Source organism: Stegodyphus dumicola, chromosome 12, assembly GCF_044657685.1.
Source record: "Stegodyphus dumicola isolate Sdum_Otavi_A_Nest chromosome 12, ASM4465768v1".
NCBI classification, from domain to species: Eukaryota; Metazoa; Arthropoda; class Arachnida; order Araneae; family Eresidae; genus Stegodyphus; species Stegodyphus dumicola.
The window spans coordinates 76,898,629-76,922,929 of NC_140779.1; the positions used below are offsets into that span (position 1 = coordinate 76,898,629).

A 24,301-nucleotide genomic window follows, 5' to 3' on the forward strand; every position below is an offset into this window, starting at 1 on the left:
AAATTCTTTGACAAATAAAAAGATATTACAGATCGAGGTGCTGGAATGTAAGCCCATTGGCAATCCTCTGACTTGTTTAAAAAGTTGATTTTGAAACTTGATGTAGTTATGAAAAAGTGTGCATTTTAGGTAAGTTTTCCATTTGTCAAGAGTCATGATATTGAGTATATTAGGGAAAAGTTTTGGTAGATCAAGTAGACTGGTAAAAATTTCTTCTAGAGGAAGTGAGGTATATAAGTTTTCAAAATCATAGCAGTTAATGTTTTGGATGTTAATGGTATGAATGGTATTAATGACAGGAGTGTTATTATGAATGATCCAGCAATATTATGATTAGTGTTACAATCATTGAAAATAAATTTACAGATTTTATTAAGTTGAATTGAAAAATAATAGTCAATATTTTTCTTGTAATTATTAGTTCCATTAGCTATAAATCTAAATTTTAATGGTGTTTTATGGAATTTGGGAATCGCATAAAGATTAGTAAATCTGTTGTAGTTAGCATTGAAAGTAATATTCAGTTTCTTATGAAAAGTTTTAATCCTGTTTATTATAGATGTTTCTGTAAGGTTGGGTGATTGATAAGTAGTTGCGTTGAGAAGTTTTTTATGAAAAATCTCAGTATAGAATTGTTTTCATATAATGCTAAAGTTATTAGTTGCTTTATCTATTTTTATAATAGTAAAAAGCTGTTTTAATTTATTAATATCTGATGTAAGTTGCGACCAATTCAGTGTACTTTTAAATTTGAGGTGACTGATTTCTGTGGATATGCGTTGAAGAATTTTAGCTTTCCATTTTAAGAAGGTATCTATGGGTAAATTCAGTTGATAGCTTGCTTTAAATTCGTTGATGTTGTTTTCAAAAGTCTTGTAACAGTAATTTGTAGTAATGTTTCTGACTGGTCTAAATTTTGTACCATAACTCATTCGTGTTTTTAGTTGATGGTTTTGTATGATATTCAGGTTGCCAGTAATTATGTGCTGGTGATGAGAATCTACGTAATTGCTGTAAATTGGTGTCTTACAGTGTCATTCTGCAGTTTCATCTATTTCATGGTGGTTAGCAAGCAAGTTGCTTAAGGTCCTTTGATATTTAAATGCAATCATTGGTATTATGTCAACTGCGGGAAAGTAATCTTTACAATCTCTGATGATTCTTGAGAAATGAATATTGTCAAACTGCGGATGCAGAAAATTGACTTTAAAATAAATTTTGCGTTGAGTGAGACTATTAGAGAGTCTGAAAAGACTAAAATCAAGAATCATGTCTTTAATGATTTGTATGTCGTCGTAGCTTTCTTGAATGAATTTTTTTAGTTTGATAAGGAATTTATTAGTACAGGAGTGTAACCAGTTGAGAAGTTTCTTGGGAAAGCAGTCTGAGTCAAAAAAACATTTCAATTGTTTTTTCAATGCAAGTGTATTCAAAGTGGATAAAAATCTCGCATTATTTTTTATTTTGCTTCCTCTTTTTCCTCTTTGCGTTTTAATGCTGTAGAGTTTAAATTGGCTGAAAATAGACTTCTTAGAAGTCTTAGAAGTATCTCTATGACTATGTATATAAGTGTTAAGTCCATATGGATAAAGTGAACGTTGTTTTAGTATATAGAGAGATTCCTGAAAAATTCGTGTTTTGTGATTTTGATATCTAGTATCTGAAGTTGAATAGAGTTGAAGTCATGGTGTTTAAAGTGTTCTAATTCTGCTGTATTAAGTTGTGATGGTGTACTTATTTTAATGCTATTTTTTTGTGCGTTGAATTTTTTGATTTGAGCTCTATGGTTATTTATTCGAAAGTTAAGTTGGTTTTTAGTCTGTCCTATATATTTAATATGTCAAGTACCGCAAGTAATCATGTAAATACAGTTAAATGTTTTTCATAGAAATTGTTTTTTGGGTTTACCTGTTGCAGGCATGGCGTTAAATTTTCAAGTTTGTCATCTAGTGGAATGACATTTAGTGATTTCAATATGAGTTAAACTAGCAAGATATAAAAGTAAGGAGGCTGCTAACCTTCAATACAGTAAAGTTTTTGTATAAGAACTTTAAAACTTAAAAAGGATGGAGTTAATATATAAAGTGGGTACATTATGTAAGAGATAAATAGCGCTAATAGCTGCTATTTAGCATATCAAATGTTGTATGAACTTAAATCCATTTAGTGCGAATACAAGTTATTATTACTTGCGCAATTGCTGCAAAGTTAGTTAATAATAATTTATTTCCTAAACAGTATTGATTAATTGATTATATTATCTCTTAAGTTTAATTAAAGTAGAATTATTTTAAAAGTGTGCATCCATACTGGTAAGTTATATTTTGAAAGATGTTTTGAAGTAATTTGAAAGCAAAATGTTAATAATGTTTTAACGGGGACTGGAGTTAAATCATCACGAAGAATAATATTTCAATTGTAAAAGGAAAAATTAAAACATGTAATTATTGTCATTGATCGGAAATTAGTTGACTTTTCAAGGGGAACAAACCAACTCCCGTTCAATGAACAATAATTGATAAAAATACGTAAATATGAAAGTGTTTAGTTATAAGTTAAAGCCAAATCGGCAATTCTAGTCAGGCCAAATATTTCCGCGAATAGTTGCTGCTCAAAGAACTTATTCTCATGAAGCATTTTAGTCAATTCAATTTGGAGTAAAAATCAAAAAACTGTGAAACTCGAGTAACCGTCCCCGACACTATCATCTTTATGTATTTGAGTACTATATTATTATTAGTAGTAGAAATTAAACATTGGAAATTGTCATTATGAAATCGAATTCAAAGTAAAGTTGAAATAAACATAGAAGATTATAAAAAAGATAAATAATGCAAACGTTGTAAAAACAAATCAAAGAAAACATAAAAATAATATAGAAAATAATATAAATAAGATAGTGAATGTACATGAAGATATAAAGGCCAGAAAGGTATTAAGTAACTTACATTCTTTCTAGTGGGGGAGTTGGCAAAGTGTTCTCTTCGTGTCTGACTCAGAAGTGTAGGGTGTCCGAAAATTCTTAGCGGCAGTAGGGGCTTTGAATAATATCAGTCGGTAAGACTTGGGTGAAGTAATTTATGGTAGTGGGTGGGACTTGGAATTCTTGAGGGATGTATTTTGTGGAGTTCTTATCTGAGAGAGACCGTCTGTTAAGATTTTTTAGAAAATACTAGTGAATGGAAATTAATTAATTTCTGGCTAATTGTCGTGTCGCAATGATTAAGAATTTAAGAAAGGAAGAAATGCATTTTCGCTGTCCAAGAGCTAATAGACAGTCTAAAGGCAGGAAATAGGCCCATTTTTTTAGTAACAGTATAGTAACAGTATATGTCTGAAGACAATTAGCTTTTTACAATATATACAATTGAGTAATTACACTATATACAAATCTTTCAACTGATAGTCATCCAACTTATACCGCCTTCTCAGGTATAGGAATAAATTATCATATCCCTATCAGTTAAATGATTTAGAGTGAGTATTTAACGCCTGCTCTTTTAAGGCAATGGTTGATTTTGAAAAGGATCAAAATTTCGCGTTGTAAATCTATTGTATCTGTGCATATAGTTTTAATACGTTGTATTTGATTAATTATAGTATTGTTTATTACTTTTTTGGATATGTTGGAGTTCCAATTTATTAATTTGTTAGTATTGAAATTGAAGTTTCTTGTTTTGTCAAAAAGTAAAATTTTTTTGTAGTTAATGATTTGAAGATCTAGAAAGTCTATGCTATTTTGTGAATTATTAGTTTTATTAAGTTTAAGACTATCTATTAAACATAACAATTCGATTATCCCTTTCTAATTGAAATTGGTAGTGCAATGAAGGAAAAAAAATGTGTATTCGGATTTTATGCATAAGTTTAGTCAATAAACATTAATTTAATAATATTTATGTGAGAAAAATGTCTATTTTACTGTCAACAAGTACACAAATATATTTATTTCCCATTTATCTTGTGTATATTATGTCTCAGGTTATATATCAATATTTTACATGAATAGGCATTGAATATGTATTAGATACTGGAGTCATATTATCTTTCTCAGAGTGAAATTTGTTTTCTAATGAAGAAAATGAATGAATATTCATATGTTCTGTATAAATTTAATCAAAAAAATACTACTACCTTTTAATAAATAAATGTTTTTCGATATGTTTGTATTTTTTATTTGTTAGTTAAGTATAAAACAGAATTTATCTTTATTTACTTTCTATAAATAGACTTCTCAGAGTAAAATGATATTTATCTGATATGGAGTTCCCATATATGAAACCACCTTTCTCAATGATAAATAGCTGTCCGTCTAATTCAGGCAGAACTTTTTTTTTTTTTTTTTTTTTGTTAAAAAAATAATAGATGAAAAAATTATAAAACCATTTCCTCGTAAAGTTATTTGGTGCTATGGAGCATATCAAAATCTGTTGCATGAAATAACTGGTGTAAAATTTTATAATGGGTTGCCCTCAAATATCAATCGAATATCTGGTGCACTTATTATTATTGACGATCTTATGTCTGAATTAGGAGATGATTCTATACCATCCAAATTATTTACCAAAGGAAGCCATCACAGGAATTTGTCTGTTAATTGTATAGAATAAAATATGTTTCATAAGGGTAAAGAAATGAGAAATATTTCTCTAAACGCTTCCTTATTGCGCTGTTTCAAAAATATAAGAGATAAATTACAAGTTCACTATTTAGTAAGGCAAGATGTATCCAGGTGAAACGAATTTTTTTCAGGAAACTTTTTACGATGCAACTAGTTTACCTGATGGTTATCTTTTCATATATTTAAAGCCGGAAACAGAGGAACAAGTTCGCTTACATACGGTGTATTATTTCCTCTGGTGATAAAAACTTCGCGCATGTTCCACGGAGATCAGTTTTGACTTAAAACATCATGATGCTTGCCGGTATTGATTTCGAAGGATTTCAACTTAGGCCAGAATGTTTCATTATTAAAGAATTAGCGTTTCAAGGTACTGGTAATTCCTACCTTGGATTCCTACTGGACATTTCTGCGTCCCTAGTCATGGCAAAAGCTCAACACAAAGCAAAAAATCGTTTTTTCATGAGTGGACCGCAATATACTTGGAATGCTATGGAATTCTGGTGAATTTCCTTACGAAAACCTTCAAGCCATTCTACGTTATTTATTAGATCGCTATCATAGCGCATTTGTATAAGGATATGAAAACTGTAAAGTTTTAGAACAAGTGATCAAATCATGAAATTTTAAATCTGGATAACTTTTGTTGCCCCAAGGTGAATAATTTGCTGGCAGATCCCTTTAAATGCAGATTTCATTCTCCAAATCACTCGCACTGTGCTTTATTCAAGGCAACTACTTTTTCAAAATTTTTTTCAAATATATACCAGTGACTTAAGATATATGATATCCTTCTCCGTCAATATGCCAACGTGTGCAGATCGACATTTACATGAATTAGAGCTATTATCTAAAAGTAAAAGGAAAGCAAATATTCTTCGAAACTATACAAATCCTGTAATTAAAGCTGTCCGTGAATACGTGAAAATGACTTAAAAAATCAAATTACTTTTATTTATATCAAAAGAAAGAAATAATAAGTCGAAAAACACCATCTTTATGCGGTACAAAATCTTAACTTAGAACGGTCATAAAAGACCTTTTAATTTATTACAAAAGTTTAACTGTTAGAGGACAAAATAGCCTCTTTTGAAGGAATAAAACTTTGGTTTAAAAAGTCGAAAATCACCACAAGAAATATAATTTTACAATGTAAAACCCAATAGATTCCTATAAACATAAACTAGTCTTTAAAAGAAGAAAATTACCTTTTATTTATTAAAAGAATTTTATATTTAAAGGTAGAAAAACTCCTTTTTTGTCTGATGTGAAACTTTAATTTTAAAAGAGAAAAATTGCTTCTATATTTATGTTTAAAACTTAAATTTCATAAAATATAAAGTGACCTTACATTTTACTTGATTGCGTTGTGAAATTCATAGATGTCAGGACGATCCTCTTTCTCTTAAAAAAATTTGTAACCAATATATATATTGGTTACATTTTAATTAAAAATTCTGAATTCCAAAATCTTGCTTAATATACATATTGGTTACAACTTTGTTTAAGAGAAAGAGGATCGTCCTGACTATGAATTTCACAACGCAATCAAGTAAAATGTAAGGTCATTTTATATTTTATGAAATTTAAGTTTTAAACATAAATATAGAAGCAATTTTTCTCTTTTAAAATTAAAGTTTCACATCAGACAAAAAAGGAGTTTTTCTACCTTTAAATATAAAATTCTTTTAATAAATAAAAGGTAATTTTCTTCTTTTAAAGACTAGTTTATGTTTATAGGAATCTATTGGGTTTTACATTGTAAAATTATATTTCTTGGGGTGATTTTCGACTTTTTAAACCAAAGTTTTATTCCTTCAAAAGAGGCTATTTTGTCCTCTAACAGTTAAACTTTTGTAATAAATTAAAAGGTCTTTTATGACCGTTCTAAGTTAAGATTTTGTACCGCATAAAGATGGTGTTTTTCGACTTATTATTTCTTTCTTTTGATATAAATAAAAGTAATTTGATTTTTTAAGTCATTTGTCACGTATTCACGGACAGCTTTAATTACAGGATTTGTATAGTTTCGAAGAATATTTGCTTTCCTTTTACTTTTAGATAATAGCTCTAATCCATGTAAATGTCGATCTGCACACGTTGGCATATTGACGGAGAAGGATATCATATATCTTAAGTCACTGGTATATATTTGAAAAAATTTTTGAAAAAGTAGTTGCCTTGAATAAAGCACAGTGTGAGTGATTTGGAGAATGAAATCTGCATTTAAAGGGATCTGCCAGCAAATTATTCACCTTGGGGCAACAAAAGTTATCCAGATTTAAAATTTCATGATTTGATCACTTGTTCTAAAACTTTACAGTTTTCATATCCTTATACAAATGCGCTATGATAGCGATCTAATAAATAACGTAGAATGGCTTGAAGGTTTTCGTAAGGAAATTCACCAGAATTCCATAGCATTCCAAGTATATTGCGGTCCACTCATGAAAAAACGATTTTTTGCTTTGTGTTGAGCTTTTGCCATGACTAGGGACGCAGAAATGTCCAGTAGGAATCCAAGGTAGGAATTACCAGTACCTTGAAACGCTAATTCTTTAATAATGAAACATTCTGGCCTAAGTTGAAATCCTTCGAAATCAATACCGGCAAGCATCATGATGTTTTAAGTCAAAACTGATCTCCGTGGAACATGCGCGAAGTTTTTATCACCAGAGGAAATAATACACCGTATGTAAGCGAACTTGTTCCTCTGTTTCCGGCTTTAAATATATGAAAAGATAACCATCAGGTAAACTAGTTGCATCGTAAAAAGTTTCCTGAAAAAAATTCGTTTCACCTGGATACATCTTGCCTTACTAAATAGTGAACTTGTAATTTATCTCTTATATTTTTGAAACAGCGCAATAAGGAAGCGTTTAGAGAAATATTTCTCATTTCTTTACCCTTATGAAACATATTTTATTCTATACAATTAACAGACAAATTCCTGTGATGGCTTCCTTTGGTAAATAATTTGGATGGTATAGAATCATCTCCTAATTCAGACATAAGATCGTCAATAATAATAAGTGCACCAGATATTCGATTGATATTTGAGGGCAACCCATTATAAAATTTTACACCAGTTATTTCATGCAACAGATTTTGATATGCTCCATAGCACCAAATAACTTTACGAGGAAATGGTTTTATAATTTTTTCATCTATTATTTTTTTAACAAAAAAAAAAAAAAAAAAAAAAAAAAAAAAAAAGTTCTGCCTGAATTAGACGGACAGCTATTTATCATTGAGAAAAGGTGGTTTCATATATGGGAACTCCATATCAGATAAATATCATTTTACTCTGAGAAGTCTATTTATAGAAAGTAAATAAAGATAAATTCTGTTTTATACTTAACTAACAAATAAAAAATACAAACATATCGAAAAACATTTATTTATTAAAAGGTAGTAGTATTTTTTTTTGATTAAATTTATACAGAAAATATGAATATTCATTCATTTTCTTCATTAGAAAACAAATTTCAATCTGAGAAAGATAATATGACTCCAGTATCTAATACATATTCAATGGCTATTCATGTAAAATATTGATATATAACCTGAGACATTATATACACAAGATAAATGGGAAATAAATATATTTGTGTACTTATTGACAGTAAAATAGACATTTTTCTCACATAAATATTATTAAATTAATGTTTATTGACTAAACTTATGCATAAAATCCGAATACACATTTTTTTTTTTCCTTCATTGCACTACCAATTTCAATTGGAAAGGGATAATCGAATTGTTATGTTTAATAGATATTCAACATCTATTCAATTAAATAGTTATACAATTAAATAGTTATACTAGAGACATTATATACACAAAATACATACATTTGCGCCCTTAATGACAATAATATGGACATTTTTCTCCCACAAATTCATTTTAAAAGAGAAGGCTAATCTGACTGTAGCGTTTAATAGATATTCACTTAGAATATTTATAGATAATCTGAGACATTACATATAGACACAAAAAATGGGAACTAAATACATTTGCGTACTTATTTACAATAAAATAGACATTTTTCTCTCATAAATTAGAGTAAATTGGAGTATTTAAAAAGTAATATTTCTTGATCAAATTTATACACCAAATGCGAATACTCACGTTCTTTTTCTCTTCATTAGAACACAATTTTGAAGTTTGAGAAGGTTAATCTGACTGTAATGTTTTATACATATTCAATGAATATTCTATCACAAATATTAGAGAGGGAAAAAAATAAATTATTACCTCAGATGTTCAGTTGCTCAGGTGCTGAAATACTCGAGCGGCTGTAGAAGTGAATACTTTAGAAATTCGGTCTTTATGGACTCTAAAACATGAATTTTTAAGTAATTTTTTTTATTGTCCAAATACCAGTATATCTAATATATCCTAATCATGGTAAAATGTAACTGTCCGAAGTCAAAAAGCAACAAAGTTTTTTTCGAGGACAAAACGGAGAAAGCGCGGGAAAATGGAAATATTTACAATAGGTGTGTTTTCTAAAGGTAGAAGCGAAATATACTCTCACTTGTTTCACTGAACATTTTTACTACTGACACTCCCAAATACTTTACGGCTCACCAGCGGCCGAGCGGTAAAGTCGCTGAACGCTGGTAGGTCGGTCCGAGGTTCGAATCCCGCGAACGGGCTGGCTGCATGGGTGTTTTCGTGGTTTTTCCTATGTGAAACGTGTATACGAGCCAGTTTCCCTTAGAAAGTTCTCCACGAAGGCACCCCTTCCCTTAGGAAGATAGCCCTACTGTCCTTTGCCATAATTAAATACACACACAAATACTTTGCTCAGAAAAGTAGAATCTAACTTGCTCTTGATATGAAATGTAATTTGATAGTGGGAAAAATTTAAATCTATATACATTTCAATGCAATTTTGTGTCTAAAAATAAAATTAATATTCCTTTGCATGTAAATAGAGAATATTCGGGAATGCTCCATTTTTTATGTTAAAAAAATGTGCCTTTGCGAATACGTTACAATCTGTTATTATACCTATTCAAATAACCTAATAATACATCGTATCAAAATTAATATTTTGATAATTTTTTTTTTTTTGGTGTGTGTGTGTGTGTGATTAAGGTTAGTTTTTAAAAATAAAATAAAATTTAAACAGGAAAAAAAATTTAATATCGTTATTAAGCCTCTAAATTATGATTATTAAAGTAAATGGAAGAAACTTTCTCTGTGAAGATAAAAAGCAAATTTATTAATTAACACGGTATAATGATATAACGCAAACTTTCGTTAAGACTATCTTGTTGTTTAAATTCAGTTAATTTACTGCAATTAAGTAAAATAATAACTAATGTCCCTTTCATCAACATTCGGACAAAACCGCTTTGACAAGAGTTTCCCTCTGACCCTAGTAGAAGGTTGTAGGAGGGCAAAAGCAAAGCACTTGGAAGGGAAAGGGTGGGTTTGGGGGATGAGAAGGAGTGGGAGGGGATGGGGGAAGAGGAGTGCTTGGGAGGAGAAGGGAGGGGGAGGTGAGGGGGGAGAAGTTGCGGAGTTGCGGAGCTTCTTTTGTTCCAGAATCGGCCTTTACCCACTACTCCTGCGCGGTGAGTTAATACGTCACTGCTAGGGGACCGGTCTTCGCGCAGTTTAGCTTCCTTGCTAAAGACCCATTTTCTAAACCTATTCTATGAAATTGGTATCTCATACTATAAAATCAGTCTAAAACAAAATTACAAGCGGCAATATAATGTTTTACAAAGCTTTTACGAATATGAAATATTTTCATTTTCTTTTGTTAGTACTTATTTTCAAAACAAAATTATTTGAGAATGGTGTGGTGCTTTTAAAAACAAATCATTTCTTTGAAGAAAAATTGGTTTTAAAATTCAAGTAGCTAAAATTTTTACTTTGATTTTTCTGCACTGTCTTTGTGTCTCTCGTTGATTCTCATCACCGTATCAAATTTTTTTGTTTCACCCACTACTTTAACAAAATGTTTGCCAGTGGGAACACATGTTATCTCTCATTCTATAATTATTGCATATTTTTTATAACTATCATATTAATGTAGCAGGATTATAAAACATCAAACGAATGCAAGAGACTACTTAATATTTAGACTAACATTTAAATGCCTTATATCAGTCAGAAAATTTTTCTGAATGTAATAAATTAATAAATAGTCTAGTCTTAAAATTATTTCTTACTTACATATTGTATGTGTTTTCCTCTTAATGCTACATAATTATTCGGCAGAATCTGTAGTTAAATTGAGATAATGTTTATTACATAGCTCTGAAGACTATCAATATTAAAATTCCAAATAAGACAGGAAAAAAGTTTTTTAAATAAAGTTATACACAACTTTTTTGAAAATATTTTAAAAATATACGAAATACTTAAAAAACTTTTAGAAACTGAAATTTCTTGCAAATATTTACATCATACCTATTTAACTATAAGCGTTACCTCTGTTCTGAAAATATTTTTTCTATTAATATCCACATGAAAAGAAAATATAAATCCTAACATCATGTTCAAAACTTTTCTGTATAATGTAAGCAATTTTTTTAACTTAACTTACATAGCTTTTGGTGGTGCCACATACTCAAATTAAAGATTGTAATTTAAAAGATAATTAAAAAAATTGTTTTTAAAATTGCATTGAATTGAAATACAATGAAAACAAGTATGTCTACATATGAATTCAATTACTACTGCTTCTTCAATAACTGTATATTTTTAAAATTTCATTTTGCAGTTTCGCAATTTAATTACGTTAATATGAATCTTACATACATTACTTTAGAAACTTTTCTATCATTCTCAGAAAGATTTATATTGCATAACAAATTTTAAACAAACTGATTGCATGATAATAACATATATAAAAGTGAACAGAAGCTATATTAGCTAAACATATGCATTTAAGTTTCATCATGATAAAATGATATTTAATTATTTGCAAAAAACATTGATATTTAAATTTAAGAACACATTACTCTGTCAAGAATCAAATTTACTCTGCATTTCATATTCTACATATTATGTAATGAAATAAGTGTTATGCTTTTAACCCCTTAGGACAGTTATTTCATATAAAATTAGTTTCCAATTAAAATAAATAATCATAAATTTTGTTGACAGTTTTTATATTACTAGTGTTAGTAATTATTACAAGGGATGATGCTTCAGATGTCAAAAGTAAACATAAATTCAATTCTTAAAACATAATGAATAAAAAATTACAACTTATAAAAGCCAACAAAAAGTTTGCTGAGGGTCCCTTAACCGTGACGTCACAAGCCAGTTTCGTTTCAGAGCGCAGGCCTTGTTTATCTCGATGGTGACGCTCAGAAGAGGGAGAAAACCAGTTTGGGTTAGTCTATTTCTTATAAGGTCCATGCTTACCACCGGTTGAGAATCGTTGTTCTCACGGAGTTCACTCACCGAGTGTTGGAAGCGTGCCAAGAAGATTCGATTTTCATTTTAGGAGAGAGGGGGAATATTTCTCCTTCCATGTTAAAAACGGATTTAATTTTTGTCATTTCTCAACTTTTCGAACATTTATCTCTGAATTTTATTAGTTGTATGTAGAAAAGAGGTTTTATCAAATCTCAAAAGTGCAGCAGAAAACATCAATCCAGTGTCTTAGAGGTTCGATCGAATCGATTTTTTCCCCCCTCATCATTTGCTTCTCTCCGTTATTCGTTCTATCCTTGCGCGCGGCAGTTATTCAGTTATTCCTCCTAGCTCCCAGTTCCGCTGATGTGCCGGATTTATCTGACGTGATCCGGCTCTCTGAAGTAGTGTCGTTCGACGCCATTTCTCGCTCTCGAAGTTATTTATTAAGATTATTATTAGTGAGTGGTGACTTGTTAAAAAAAAAAAAAAAGATTCAGACCGGAGAGCTAACGGCTCTTACCCGATTCCCCATAAGAGCGGTTTTACCTATTTCTAAATTACGGTATTAATGCCACTGTTTTCCTTAGTCAGCCGTTATCCAGCCGAATTATCGGGCCATATCGGTCCTTGATTAGTATTTAACGAAAGTGGAACTGGCAAATGGTAATAGAAAACTACCAGCAAATTTATTGGTCGGTGGATTAGTTCATAAAATTTATGTTTGCTGAAAGCAACGGACACTGGTAATTCGACCAGGGGGTGAATCCCTGTAAACAGTCCGACGCATGAGTATTTCCATAATTTTTCACATGCGTAAATTTAATTGACATGTTCTAAACGAAGATACTACTGAAGGAAGAAGAAGGACAAAAATTTGCATGTTGAATATCATTGGCTATCTTTAACTTAGATCCCGGAGTAAGAATCTATAAATATTTCGCTCGATAATTTTTCTCAGTGTGCCGTGTGAGGAAGGTTGTTGTGTCAGCTAGGGCATATAATTGTTCTAAAATGGAGAAGAAAGCCAAGAGGACAAAATGCGATGGATTAGTAACTATGACTTATCTACAAAACATATTCAAGAAGGTAACCCAATGCGAGTACTACTTATCGGGCGACGATCAGGTATAGTATGATGTTTTTAACAAATGATGTCTTATATTTTTCATGCTGTAGTAGTAGCCCAAAAGTAGCGCGGTAAAATCATTTTAACACCTGTAGTTCTATCAGGTTCAAATCCTGCCACATGTGCTGGCTGTATGGGAAATGTATGTTTTATCTCTCGTGTAACTTAATGCTAGTCAATAATTCTAAATTGTTCAAAAAAATTGTCCAATTCTAAAACAGATTTTCATATTTACAACCTAATCGTTTTAAATCAGTCTTGCTGAAATTTAAATGTAGGCAGCTAATTTTTTAAAAAATTAAAACTTAACTTTTCAAGCTTCTTTCAATATCTTTTTTATCCCCATAGAACATCTACTCAATCCTAAGTCATTCAACAGTTGATTTTAAATCTTCAAATCGTATTCCGATGGTTAAGCAGTTTGGATCTTCATCCACTAATTTTCATTAAATTTAGGTAAGGGAAATATAAAATGTACATAAATTGAACATATGCTAGTGTAATTCTCAAAATTGATATAGTATCTGAAATTATTGCCTGTCTATTTAGAGCTACGAACTGCAGCATTAAGACCATAATATTCTTAATAGTTGATGCTAAACTGGTATTAATTTAGAAGTCAAACAACAAAAATCAGCATTACATTTGCAAATATAACGCTGATTTTTGTTTGACTTCTAAATTAATATTTGTTCAGCGTCTTATTTTAAAGCTGAACAGGTAGTTGTGTATCAGCCGGTACCCGCCATCACGTCGCCAAAAATACTGCACCTGAATGATTCCTAGGACCGTTCGGTAACTCTAATCTATTCTAGATTCTTCTTGAAAAACAATATTTTTCTTACTAATGTCTGTCTTTTTTTTTTTTTTTTTCTTTTTTAAGGAAATGCGGAAATGGCTTTTATTTCAACATTAATTTCAAGATAGAGAAAACGCATATTTGCATTCTGTTATTCTTTTGGCTGAAAATTAGTAGCTCGACCTGAGTTTGAACCCAGAACGGTCTGGCCTATAGAGAGTAGTTTGATTAGTTTTCTTGTTTTCCCCTTAAATAACGTGAATACGATCTAGTTCAACTTGGGAAAACCTTCACGAAAGTATCCCTTTCCCTAAGTAAACAGCTCTCATGTGCTTTGCCATATTCGAATAACCCACTGTCATTTTTAATACGTTTCTTGCAGCTAAAATTTCGGGGCAATGTTCGTCTTCCTGATCTTTACTGTATTTTGCGTTATGTGTTTCCTAGACTTCCTGAGAAAGGAAGCAAAAGTAGTTCATTATTTCTGCGCAAGTGTTATTTGGCAAAATATCTCTGCGAATTCAATATACATGCTACGAATCTATATATGAAAGAAAATACAAGATGGAAATATATCAACAGTAGACGGCAAAAAGGTAGAGTAACTAGTGGAAACTAGTTTTAACTTATTTATTAGTTCATATTAAGGAAGAGATAGTGGAGAATACACCCTAATACAATTTTAATTGCAATAGCCACAGTCCCCGTCGGAATTTGTGGATTCTGAAAATGTATTTAATCGCCAAAAAGCGCCAATAGATTGTTGGTATATCAGCGGGTACTGGATAATACACAAGTACCAATTTGAGTATATATAAATTATATGTATGCATGCATCAGCTATACTAATTTATTAAATTGCAGGATCACCTTACCATGGGGAGGATGTGTGTTACCCTTTTCGAAAGAGACTATATATGTGATGTGAGTACTTCCCAGAGAAGTTTTGTATTTACCGTTTTCAAAGTTATTTCTTTAATCATAAATTTTATCAGTTATATTTTTGACATCAGAGTCATTTTTATTTGCCTTTTAAATGCACTGAATGTTTGTAAACATTTCCTGAAATATAAAATGTGAATTCTTAATGCTAGGTCAGACGCAATAGATTTGGAAGTCTTTGTCCCGGTTACCCAGGGTTCATAGTCATCCCCTTGAAGGAGAAGGCAATCGGTGCTCCTACGCCGAGTCCGGAATCTAGGTAATTAACTCATTTATATTTAGAACTATTTTCTATAGGTAAATGAATCATAAAATTTTACATCTAATTATAAAAATTTTAATATTGCAAACTAGTAAAATCTACATTTCGTAACTAAGAGTTTCAGTTCCCATAATCCATGTAGAATGCGTAGTCGTAATCGGGTGCATAAACCTTTAATAGCCGTCAACTAAAAGGATATCTTGTTACATTAGTGTTAACACTTAAGTGGTGACTTATCACAATGTTCCGAAAAGCTTAAACGAGACGTCGTTTCTTCGAATATTAAGAAATTGAGGGCAATCCATATGAACTTTCTGGTGAGTTATAAATACTTAATGGCAACTATGATTATACTGTTTTAAGAAAAGGTAGTTAAAAAAGTGAACAGGCCCGCCAGCGACGGAGTGGTAAATCTGCTGAACACTGGTAGTTTTATCTAGATTCAGTTACATGAGACAAAAATAGCTACATGAGAACTTTCATGGTTTACCCCATGTTAAAGCAAAAATGTTGGTTTTCCTTAGAAAGTCCTCTCTGCTCTTGAATGCTTGCCATGGCCTTATCCTGTAAAGTCAAAAATTGACAGCTTACGTATATTCAAATTTAAGAATTATACTTAAGACAAACTGTGTAAGAGACGTATATATTAAACGTGAACTTAAAAGAATTACAATTCATATTAACTGTGGCTTGTGCCGCGAAACGTATGTAATTCATTGCGGTTTCTAGCGTCGTAATGGCCAAGTGAATACCGCAGGACGTGGTTAAAATTCCGGTGAATGGGCTAACTATATGCATTTTCAAGACTTTCCCCTTGTTTAACTTGAATGTGTGTCAGGTTCCAAGGCTGAAAAAGGAAATATTCTTTCTAAATTTCTGTCCCAACAGAGGCCGAGCGGTTGTTCGCTCAACACCGGTTGTTCGACCGAAGTTTCACTCGCGGCGAACAAGCTGGTTGCATGAGTTTTCGTGATTTTTTTCCCTGGGTGCAACGATGCGTAACGTGGACACGAGTTTTCTTTAAGTCCTCCACAAAGGCATCCATCTCATTAGGTTAATAGCCCTCGTGTGCTATCATTATGTTAATTAAGTAAACCAAACTTTCTAAATTTGTTCAAATTAAAAATGTGGTGTTCCCACCTTATTTAACCTTGAACCCTAAAATGCATGTTGTCGATAGTCTTGGTAAGCTTGAAAACGTAAGTCTAGAATTTGTATGCTATAGGCAGAATTTTTACAAAATGCGGAATTGGGATCTTCATATAAAACGCCAATTTTGGTATTTTTTCTTTAAATGTAGACCTTGTGAGAAGGCAAACAACTCTATGCCTAGGGCTTCCATTGTGGAGAGGATTTCCGAATTTTATACTGTTTAAAATACGTAGAATTTTACATATTGACGAAAGTTTCTAAATATCGTACTTCAGTATATTCATATAGGCCTTTAAAGATCACTCTGGGCTATTATCATGAATTTGAGTGATATCATTCTTTAAAGTAAGGAAGGCAAAATTATCTTCTATGGTGGATGCTTCATTACTTTTTGGCACAAAACCCGAAGAAACCGAAGAGGTTATACTGCTCCGGACAAGTCCCCCATAGTGGGAGTCGTTCAGTGCGAGAGACTGAATTTAAATTATTTAATTCTAAACTTTATTCATATATTCAAATGTTAAACTGGCAGCTATTGATTTGTAATTAACTTAAGTTTAAGGTTTGTAATTTAAGAAAATGGCTACGATTTGACCTGAAATAGTTAGTAAAGAAAATTACGAGCGCGATCAAAAGATTTCCTCCGAAACTTCGGTTTTTCTGAATTAATCCCTACGAAGCTATCAATTATTATGCCAAGGAAAATAAAAGTATAGAAGAAATTTTAATTTTGGGGGCGATATAAAATTAGTAATGAAAATGGAGTTAATACTGAATATTTTCAGTTTAATATTGTATGGTTTATAGATTGTGTAAAGAATCAATCTAGAATGTGAAGACGATTTTTATATTAAGTTCAATTTACTATTCTGAATAAAACATAACTGAGCTAGAGATGCCAAGAATCATTCTTTTACGGTACGCAGAAACCTTTTCAAATGACAATTTCTATTCATATTTTTAACTGGATTGAAAATCGCATTGTATTTAAGAATACTTTGAACTACAGTGCGTAAAGGATCGTTTTGCAATAATTAGAAAAACACTGCAATTCCTGTGAATTAAATTTTTTCCAGCGCCCTACTGTCATTAAGTCGCGTATTGGCTTAAAAAGTATTTTTACTTTTAATGGCGTTCTTGTTTTTAAAATAACGTGTCCATGAAATTTAAATGTTGTTGTATTTTGCTTCGTTTATTGGAACAGCTAACTGTTTCAACTAAGAAATTTACATTTTAAATAATCCAATTTCCCGAGTTTAGTTAATATTAGAAGCAAAAATTTAATTTTCTGTAGCATGCGTCTATAAGGAAATCTTAAAATTGCATTATCAGCATTTCAAATGAATCATCATGTAGATACAGAAATTTTTCTTTGTAAATAACAATCCTAATTCGCTTTGAATTTACTTGTATTTAAATATGCTCAAATTCAATTGAATTCATTTGGCACAAATAGTTGTAGTGTAAAATTACGAAACATTTTGAATGAAAGATGTGGAACATTTTTAAATGCAATCAATCGTTTAAAACTGGAAGTCGGATGTACTCGTTACATCTATAATTGAGTAATATGAAAGTCTGATTTTTTCAAATAAATATTATAGAAATGCACCTAAATATTGAAATCACGTTTTGAAAAACGTGAAACCACATCGCTGTATCAATTTTTATTTTTGGTAAATTCCGTATACCATAATCATGCTTGTCTGCCCTGTAGTTACTATTTGAATTCTGAAATTACTATTTGAACTCTGAAAAATGGATGTTGTCAGCTTTCCATAGCTTCTTGCTGCAATAAGTCTTTGAAGATTTAAACATTTCAGTTCAATTAACACGTTGAGCCCGGCGCCGAATTTTCTGTCCTTTCCGTTCAGCCGGCTGGTTTCGGTTCAGCCGGTTATCTTCGTACCAAAATCGGCTTGATCCAGATTCATAACAATGTTGCCAAAAAGTTGTTACTTATTGTAATGTGTAAAGCTAAGCCGTATTTTTGTTTAGAATGTTTCAAATAAATTTCATTAAATCTACATTTGATCACATTTGAGACTGTATTTACTTTTAAACTTTAATACTGTCGGTCACATAGACCCACGCTAGCCAAACGACAATTCCAGTGACGGCCACACGGAAAGTTTACTGCTGGCGCCGGGCTCAACGTGTTGAATATTTTTTAGCTCACCAATGGCAGAGTTAAGAGTGCTCGATAGAGAGTTCAGTCCGGACTAACAAACTGGCTGCATGGCTTGTTTTCATGGTTTTCCACATGTGTAACGTGAATAAAGCCAGTTTTCGTCGTGCCCGCTAGTGGCGAGACGATAGTCTCTGAACGCTGGTAGTTCGCCCTGAATTCGGTTCTAGGTGTAAGGGCTGGTTGCATGGACATTTTCGAGGGTTTTCCCATGTGTAACGTGAATGAGAATTTTCCATGAAGGCATATACCTCTTCTTAAACAGACGGCCCTCGTATGCTTTACCATATCAAATAACCTAAACAAAAAAATACCTTCTTGAAACATGGTATTCAATTTTCTAGTTATTAGCAGAAAACACTTGTGTGCGTCCATGGATACGCTAAAGTAGAAGTTAATTTGAATTAAGATTTCTGAAAAGATGTTTTTGTTAAGCTCTCATTTTTAGAATGATTAAGTGTCTACACACTTAAGCATTCTAGTTTTGTACTGCGTACACAAACCTAACGTAATTAGATAAAAAAAGATAACCTTCATTTAAGTTATTTAAAAATCTTCTTTAAACTCTCTAAAAATACGTACAGTTAGTCAATAAAGTCTGCTTACATCAAGAAAAGTAATATCAAATCGAAATTTTAAGGTGCGAAAAGGGTAGTTTCTTAGTTTTATTTTTTAAATATTTAGTTTCAATAAGGGACTTTGAAATTATTTAACTGTAATATTTTCATATCTAATTTATGCACACTAATTTTTAAAAGATAAGTGGCCAGAAATCAAAGCCAAAGTTTGCGTACAACGCGAAGGAGGCGGCGGGATTTCTTATCTAAATTTTAAACTTCAAATTTGAGAAATCAAAGGTTACTTTCAAGGTCATTGACTTCCTAAGCAAATTCAACTTCTATTTCTATTTTCTTTGACCAAAATGATAACCAAGAAAGAAATTCCGTTAGTTACGAGACAACTAATTATCAAATTGAGAGATGAAGGTAAAACTCTTCATTATATTGGTAAAACCATTGGAAAACCATTTTCTAGTGTGCAAAGAGTTATTCAAAACTATCTTGACACTGGTATTCTTGCTGTAAAACCAAGATGTGGGAGACCGAAGAAGCTAACGCAGAGAGAAGAAATTCTTTTACGAATTAAACAAAATTCTAAACTTTCTGCTGCAAGCATTGCAAAAGACATTTTTTAACTAGCAACAAGGAAATTTCTCCTAAAACTGTACGAAAAGTGCTGCGAAAGTCCGATTTTCATGGACGCAAACCTAGGTCAGCCATACATTTCCGAGACAAATAGAAAGAAAAGAATTGCTTTTGCCAAAACATATTTAAACTCTTCGCAGGACTTCTGGAACAATGTAAATTGGTCAGATGAAAGTAAGTTTACAATATTTAAAGTTAATGGTCACCCTTTTGTCTAGAGAAAACCAGGAACAGAACTGAATCAGAAATTTAAATCCAACTGTCAAACATGGAGTTGGCGGTGTGATGGTATGGGGGTGTATGTCATCGAAAGGAGTTGGAAATTTTCACATTATTGATAAAGTCATGGATAAGTGTTTATCTGGATATTCTGGAGAAAAATCTACGAGACAGTGCCCGAAATTTAAACCTTTCTAATACTTTTATTTTCCAACAAGACAACGACCCGAAACATGCAGCTGAAATTGTGAAGGAATATCTCCTCTATCACTCCAAGACAGTTGCGTACTCCTCCACAGTCACCAAACGTCAATCCAATCGAACATTTGTGGGCAAAATTGGATCAACTAATTCGAAAACACAATATTACGTTGCGAAATGAACTAATTAGTAAATTGCAGGAAGAATGGGCGAAATTTACTTCGGATGACACTGAAAAACTAGTTCAGTCAATGCCCAGACGTCTGCAAGCTGTTTTGAAGAATAAAGGATATCCTACGAAGTATTGAAGTAATGTAAAAAACTTATATTTTGCTTTTTTTGAGTGTACGCAGACTTATTTGAGAGAATTTCTGAGTTTTTGACAAAATATATTTTTGAAAAAATTGAAAAAGTATTACACTGATGTTATTTACTTTTTATTTAAGCTTACAATTTTAGCTAATAGAAGAAATAAAATGCAATGATTAAAATACATTTTTTCTATGCTTTAAGTGTTTTTTTAACTTAAAATTTAGTCTGTACGCAGACTTTTGTGACTGTTTCACATTTGTTATCTTAAGGGTACATGAAACATCTCAACCGAAGAAAGGAATCGGTGTTTGATAAAATTTCAGCAACACTTATTTTAAAATGGATATAACAGAATTTTCTTTCCCAGATATAAATGAGAATATATAAATATAACTGACAGAATAATTGAATACAGATGTAATTCAGACAGGATTCGAGCTCAGGTGAATGGGCTGGCTACATGTGGTTGGCAGTTTTTCAGTGTGTAGCGTGAATACGAGCTAGTTTCCTTTAGAAAGTTCTCCATGAAGACATCCCTACCTTTTAACAGATAACCCGCGTGTGCTTTGCCATATTCAAATAATCCAAACTTTTTAGGCATAGCGCCATTAATTCTCTTCAGAAGACCCTTCAGTACGTCTTTATAAAACAGTACTTTCTATACCTCTGAAATAAATTCTCGTTCGGAAAAGTCACCAGGCATGGTGTTTCATATGTCTTAGACCGAAGTTTGAGAAGCGTGGTGGACCAACTGCAACTATGATAAATGTTTGACTTCTTACTCGCGATTATAAGCAAAGTATTAAATATAACCTGGCACAATTTGCTTGAAAATATCAAGATTGTTTGTTGAATGAAATCTTCACATGCAAAAATTCAGTGTTCGTTTTGCAGTCAATGTACGAGAAACAAAATGAGAAATTTTTACGTTCTTGCATGATAATTTTTTGAGCAGTGTCTACTGACGTAAACTCAGACTATCATTTATAGAAAAGAGTAATAATTTTTCGACAGTTGTTGTTTATATCTTTATTCAAGACTGCAAAGCGCACATTTGGGTTTATCTATTGCGTCCATGAAATCGTCTAAAAACCATTGAACTGTATATTGCTTTATCCTCATGCTTTACGTAATATTTAAGGTATCTGAACTGCTAATTATATTCGTTTTACCGGACAGGTATTTGCTCAGCCTGTATATTAATAGTTTGCTTAATTTGTTAATAATAGTTGATAATACTTAATTAGTGAATAATTTGATTTTATCCACAGTATATTTGCACAGCAAATATACTGTGGATCAAAGCAAACTATTAACAGCATAGAAAACTCTGCCCGTAAGCAGGCGATATTTCACGAAAACAGTTGTAACATCTCCTCCGGAACGGCGGGGAATTGAGTTTCGAGAGAGGTACGCCTCCGGATTCCAAAAAGTCAGTGAGAAACTATTTCGACCAATCTCATTTTAAATTTTAATCACCCGAAATATAAATTGAAAAACTCTGGAAAAGTTAGTTTTCACACCCTGCAAGTTGCTTTTTTTGCTGATCTTCGTTGCTGCTCGGCGTGCAGTGTCGAAGCGCGTACGAGATGGAATTTTAAAATTGTTATACATCTTTTCTAAATAGAGGTAGAGTAAAATTTTTTATGGAATAGAACTTGTATAAATTTTGCTTTAGCTGCAGCCCGCTAGTATAGTGAGAAAAACTGTCAATTATTTACTGTTTTGTTGGAATTCGTAAAATTACTGAAATCTTGTAGACTCATTGTGCTTGAGCTTTTATTTAGTTTATCATTGAAATTTGGAAAGAAACACGCCAATCCAGGAAGTAGATTACGTTTCCGTCTGTGTCCGCTAGGGGCGGGGCTAGCGCGGCCATCTTGGGGTCAGAGCGTTGCGCAGCTCAGTCTGCATCTAGCCGTGCTAGTGAGAGGTTCGTGCTGTGCTCCGTTCAGATACTGTGACGGTTTGAAATGTCTGCGTTAATTGAAAATCCCGCGAGCTGCGAGGTGCGCTCAGTAATAAGGTTTCTGACTGCAAAAAACTGTAAACCGATAGAAATCTATCGGCAGCTTCGTGAAGTGTATGGGGACAACATTATCACTGAAGGTGGAGTGCGTCAGTGGGTCATAAGGTTTCAAAATGGCCGAACCAATGTTCACGACGAAGATCGAAGTGGGAGACCCAGCATAGTGACCGCCGAACTTCTCGAAAAAGTCGATGCTAAAGTCCGTGAAAATCGAAATTTCACAATAACGGAACTTTCTTTGAGTTTTCCACAAATTTCGCGAAGTTTGTTGCACGAAATCATCAGCGAAAAGCTTGGTTACAAGTTTTGTGCAAGATGGATTCCAAAAATCTTGACAGAGGACCACAAAAATCAGCGAATGGCTGCAGCGTTGAACTTTTTGGACGCTTACCATAAGGATGGTGACTCTTTACTCGTACAGTCCCGACCTGGCACCGAGCGACTTCCACCTATTCCCAGCAATGAAGAAGTGGCTGGCTATGCAGCGTTTTGATGACGACGCACAGCTGCAAGAAGAGGTAACGAAGTGGTTGAAGGCGCAGGCGGCCGAATTTTTCGACGAAGGAATTTCCAAGCTCGTACATCGCTACGATAAATGCCTTAATTTGTATGGTGACTATGTAGAAAAGTAGTATTTGAGTGTGGCTTTCATCTGTATATAATAAAATTTGTTTCCTATACTTTATTTTTTTATTCCAAAACGTAATCTACTTTCTGGATAGCCCTCGTAAAACTGAATTAGGCGGAACGGCAACCTTAATTTTGCGCAGATTTTGAACAAAATTACCGTTTTTTGAGAATTACCAGACACCTGTTTAGCAGGAAAAAATTTAGCAAAATTCGTTCTGAAGGGGAGGGACTTGCATGATTGTCAAAATATGTAGTTTAGTTTTGCCTAAACGTTGTTTACATTTGCTCACCGATCTGATAAGCTGCTATTTATCTCTAATTTAGATAGACCTTAAAACTCTGCCAATCATTCCACGTACAATAAAATACTTTTCCAGCTTGGTAAAAATCGAATGTACCCTACGTAGACGCACGAGCCAGCTCAACCAGTGCTTCTGCACCAGGCACTAGGATTTTGGGACAGCCTAAAAGTTTTATAGGCACCAGAGCAACAAAAGCTTAACATCACTTGACTCGTAATGAAACGGTTAACTTCAAATGAAAGACTGTTTTCTAATAGCTTTTCCATTGTACAGAAGTGACATCTCATTTGTTTATCTCTGTATAACAGTTAATGTATTTCACATCTAGAAAAATTAATACTAGCAAGAAATTGTTTATAAACCGACATCCGAGGCTCTGGACAGTCTACGAACATCATTTCTTTGCCAAATTTCACTGGCGGCACTGACAATTTTCGAAGCAGTGTTCTCGTGTGTTGAGAAGCGTATTAGTCTTTAGCACATTTGAAGAATAATGTTAAATTATTTCTTCTTGGGCCACCAGCGGCCAAACGGTAAAACCCGCTGGACACCGGTAGCTCGATCCGAGATTAGAGGTCTGGGAAACTGATTGGCTCCATGGACATTTTCATGGTTTTCCGCCTGTGTAACGTGGACTCGAGCCAGTTTCCCTAAGCCTTCCCTTTCCATGTGTGTAGTGCTTAATAGCCTAGCACGTAATAAACATTCTTTTCAAATGTCCGAGTTAACATATTTCCCCAAAATGGCGTCTGTTTGATTATATATAGTTCTGTTATGATCCAATGTAAGGCTTAACCTTTTGGAAGTAATCCTGCTAGAACCTGAGTTTCGACCCATTTAATGGGCTGGCTGCATGGCATTTCGTGATTTTCTTATATGTAAAATGACTGTTCTAATCTTTATTAGAAAATCTTCAGAAATTTC

The 24,301-nt window shown here is 32.5% G+C and overlaps 1 protein-coding gene across 2 annotated transcripts in view; it reads left to right on the forward strand.

Annotated features, from left to right (window-relative positions):
• The first annotated feature begins 12,065 nt into the window (after window positions 1-12,065).
• The window catches only part of LOC118180740 (phosphatidylinositol-3,5-bisphosphate 3-phosphatase MTMR14-like), a 37,390-nt gene continuing 25,154 nt past the window's right edge, over window positions 12,066-24,301 (forward strand). The window contains exons 1-3 of one of the 2 annotated variants that reach the window (XM_085806610.1): window positions 12,066-13,135; window positions 14,800-14,859; window positions 15,030-15,136. In XM_085806610.1, the coding sequence (XP_085662736.1) occupies window positions 13,022-13,135; window positions 14,800-14,859; window positions 15,030-15,136 (281 nt within the window). In that variant the 5' untranslated portion in view covers window positions 12,066-13,021. The remainder of the gene's footprint in view (window positions 13,136-14,799; window positions 14,860-15,029; window positions 15,137-24,301) is intronic. The other variant, XM_085806609.1, reaches the window with a different exon arrangement.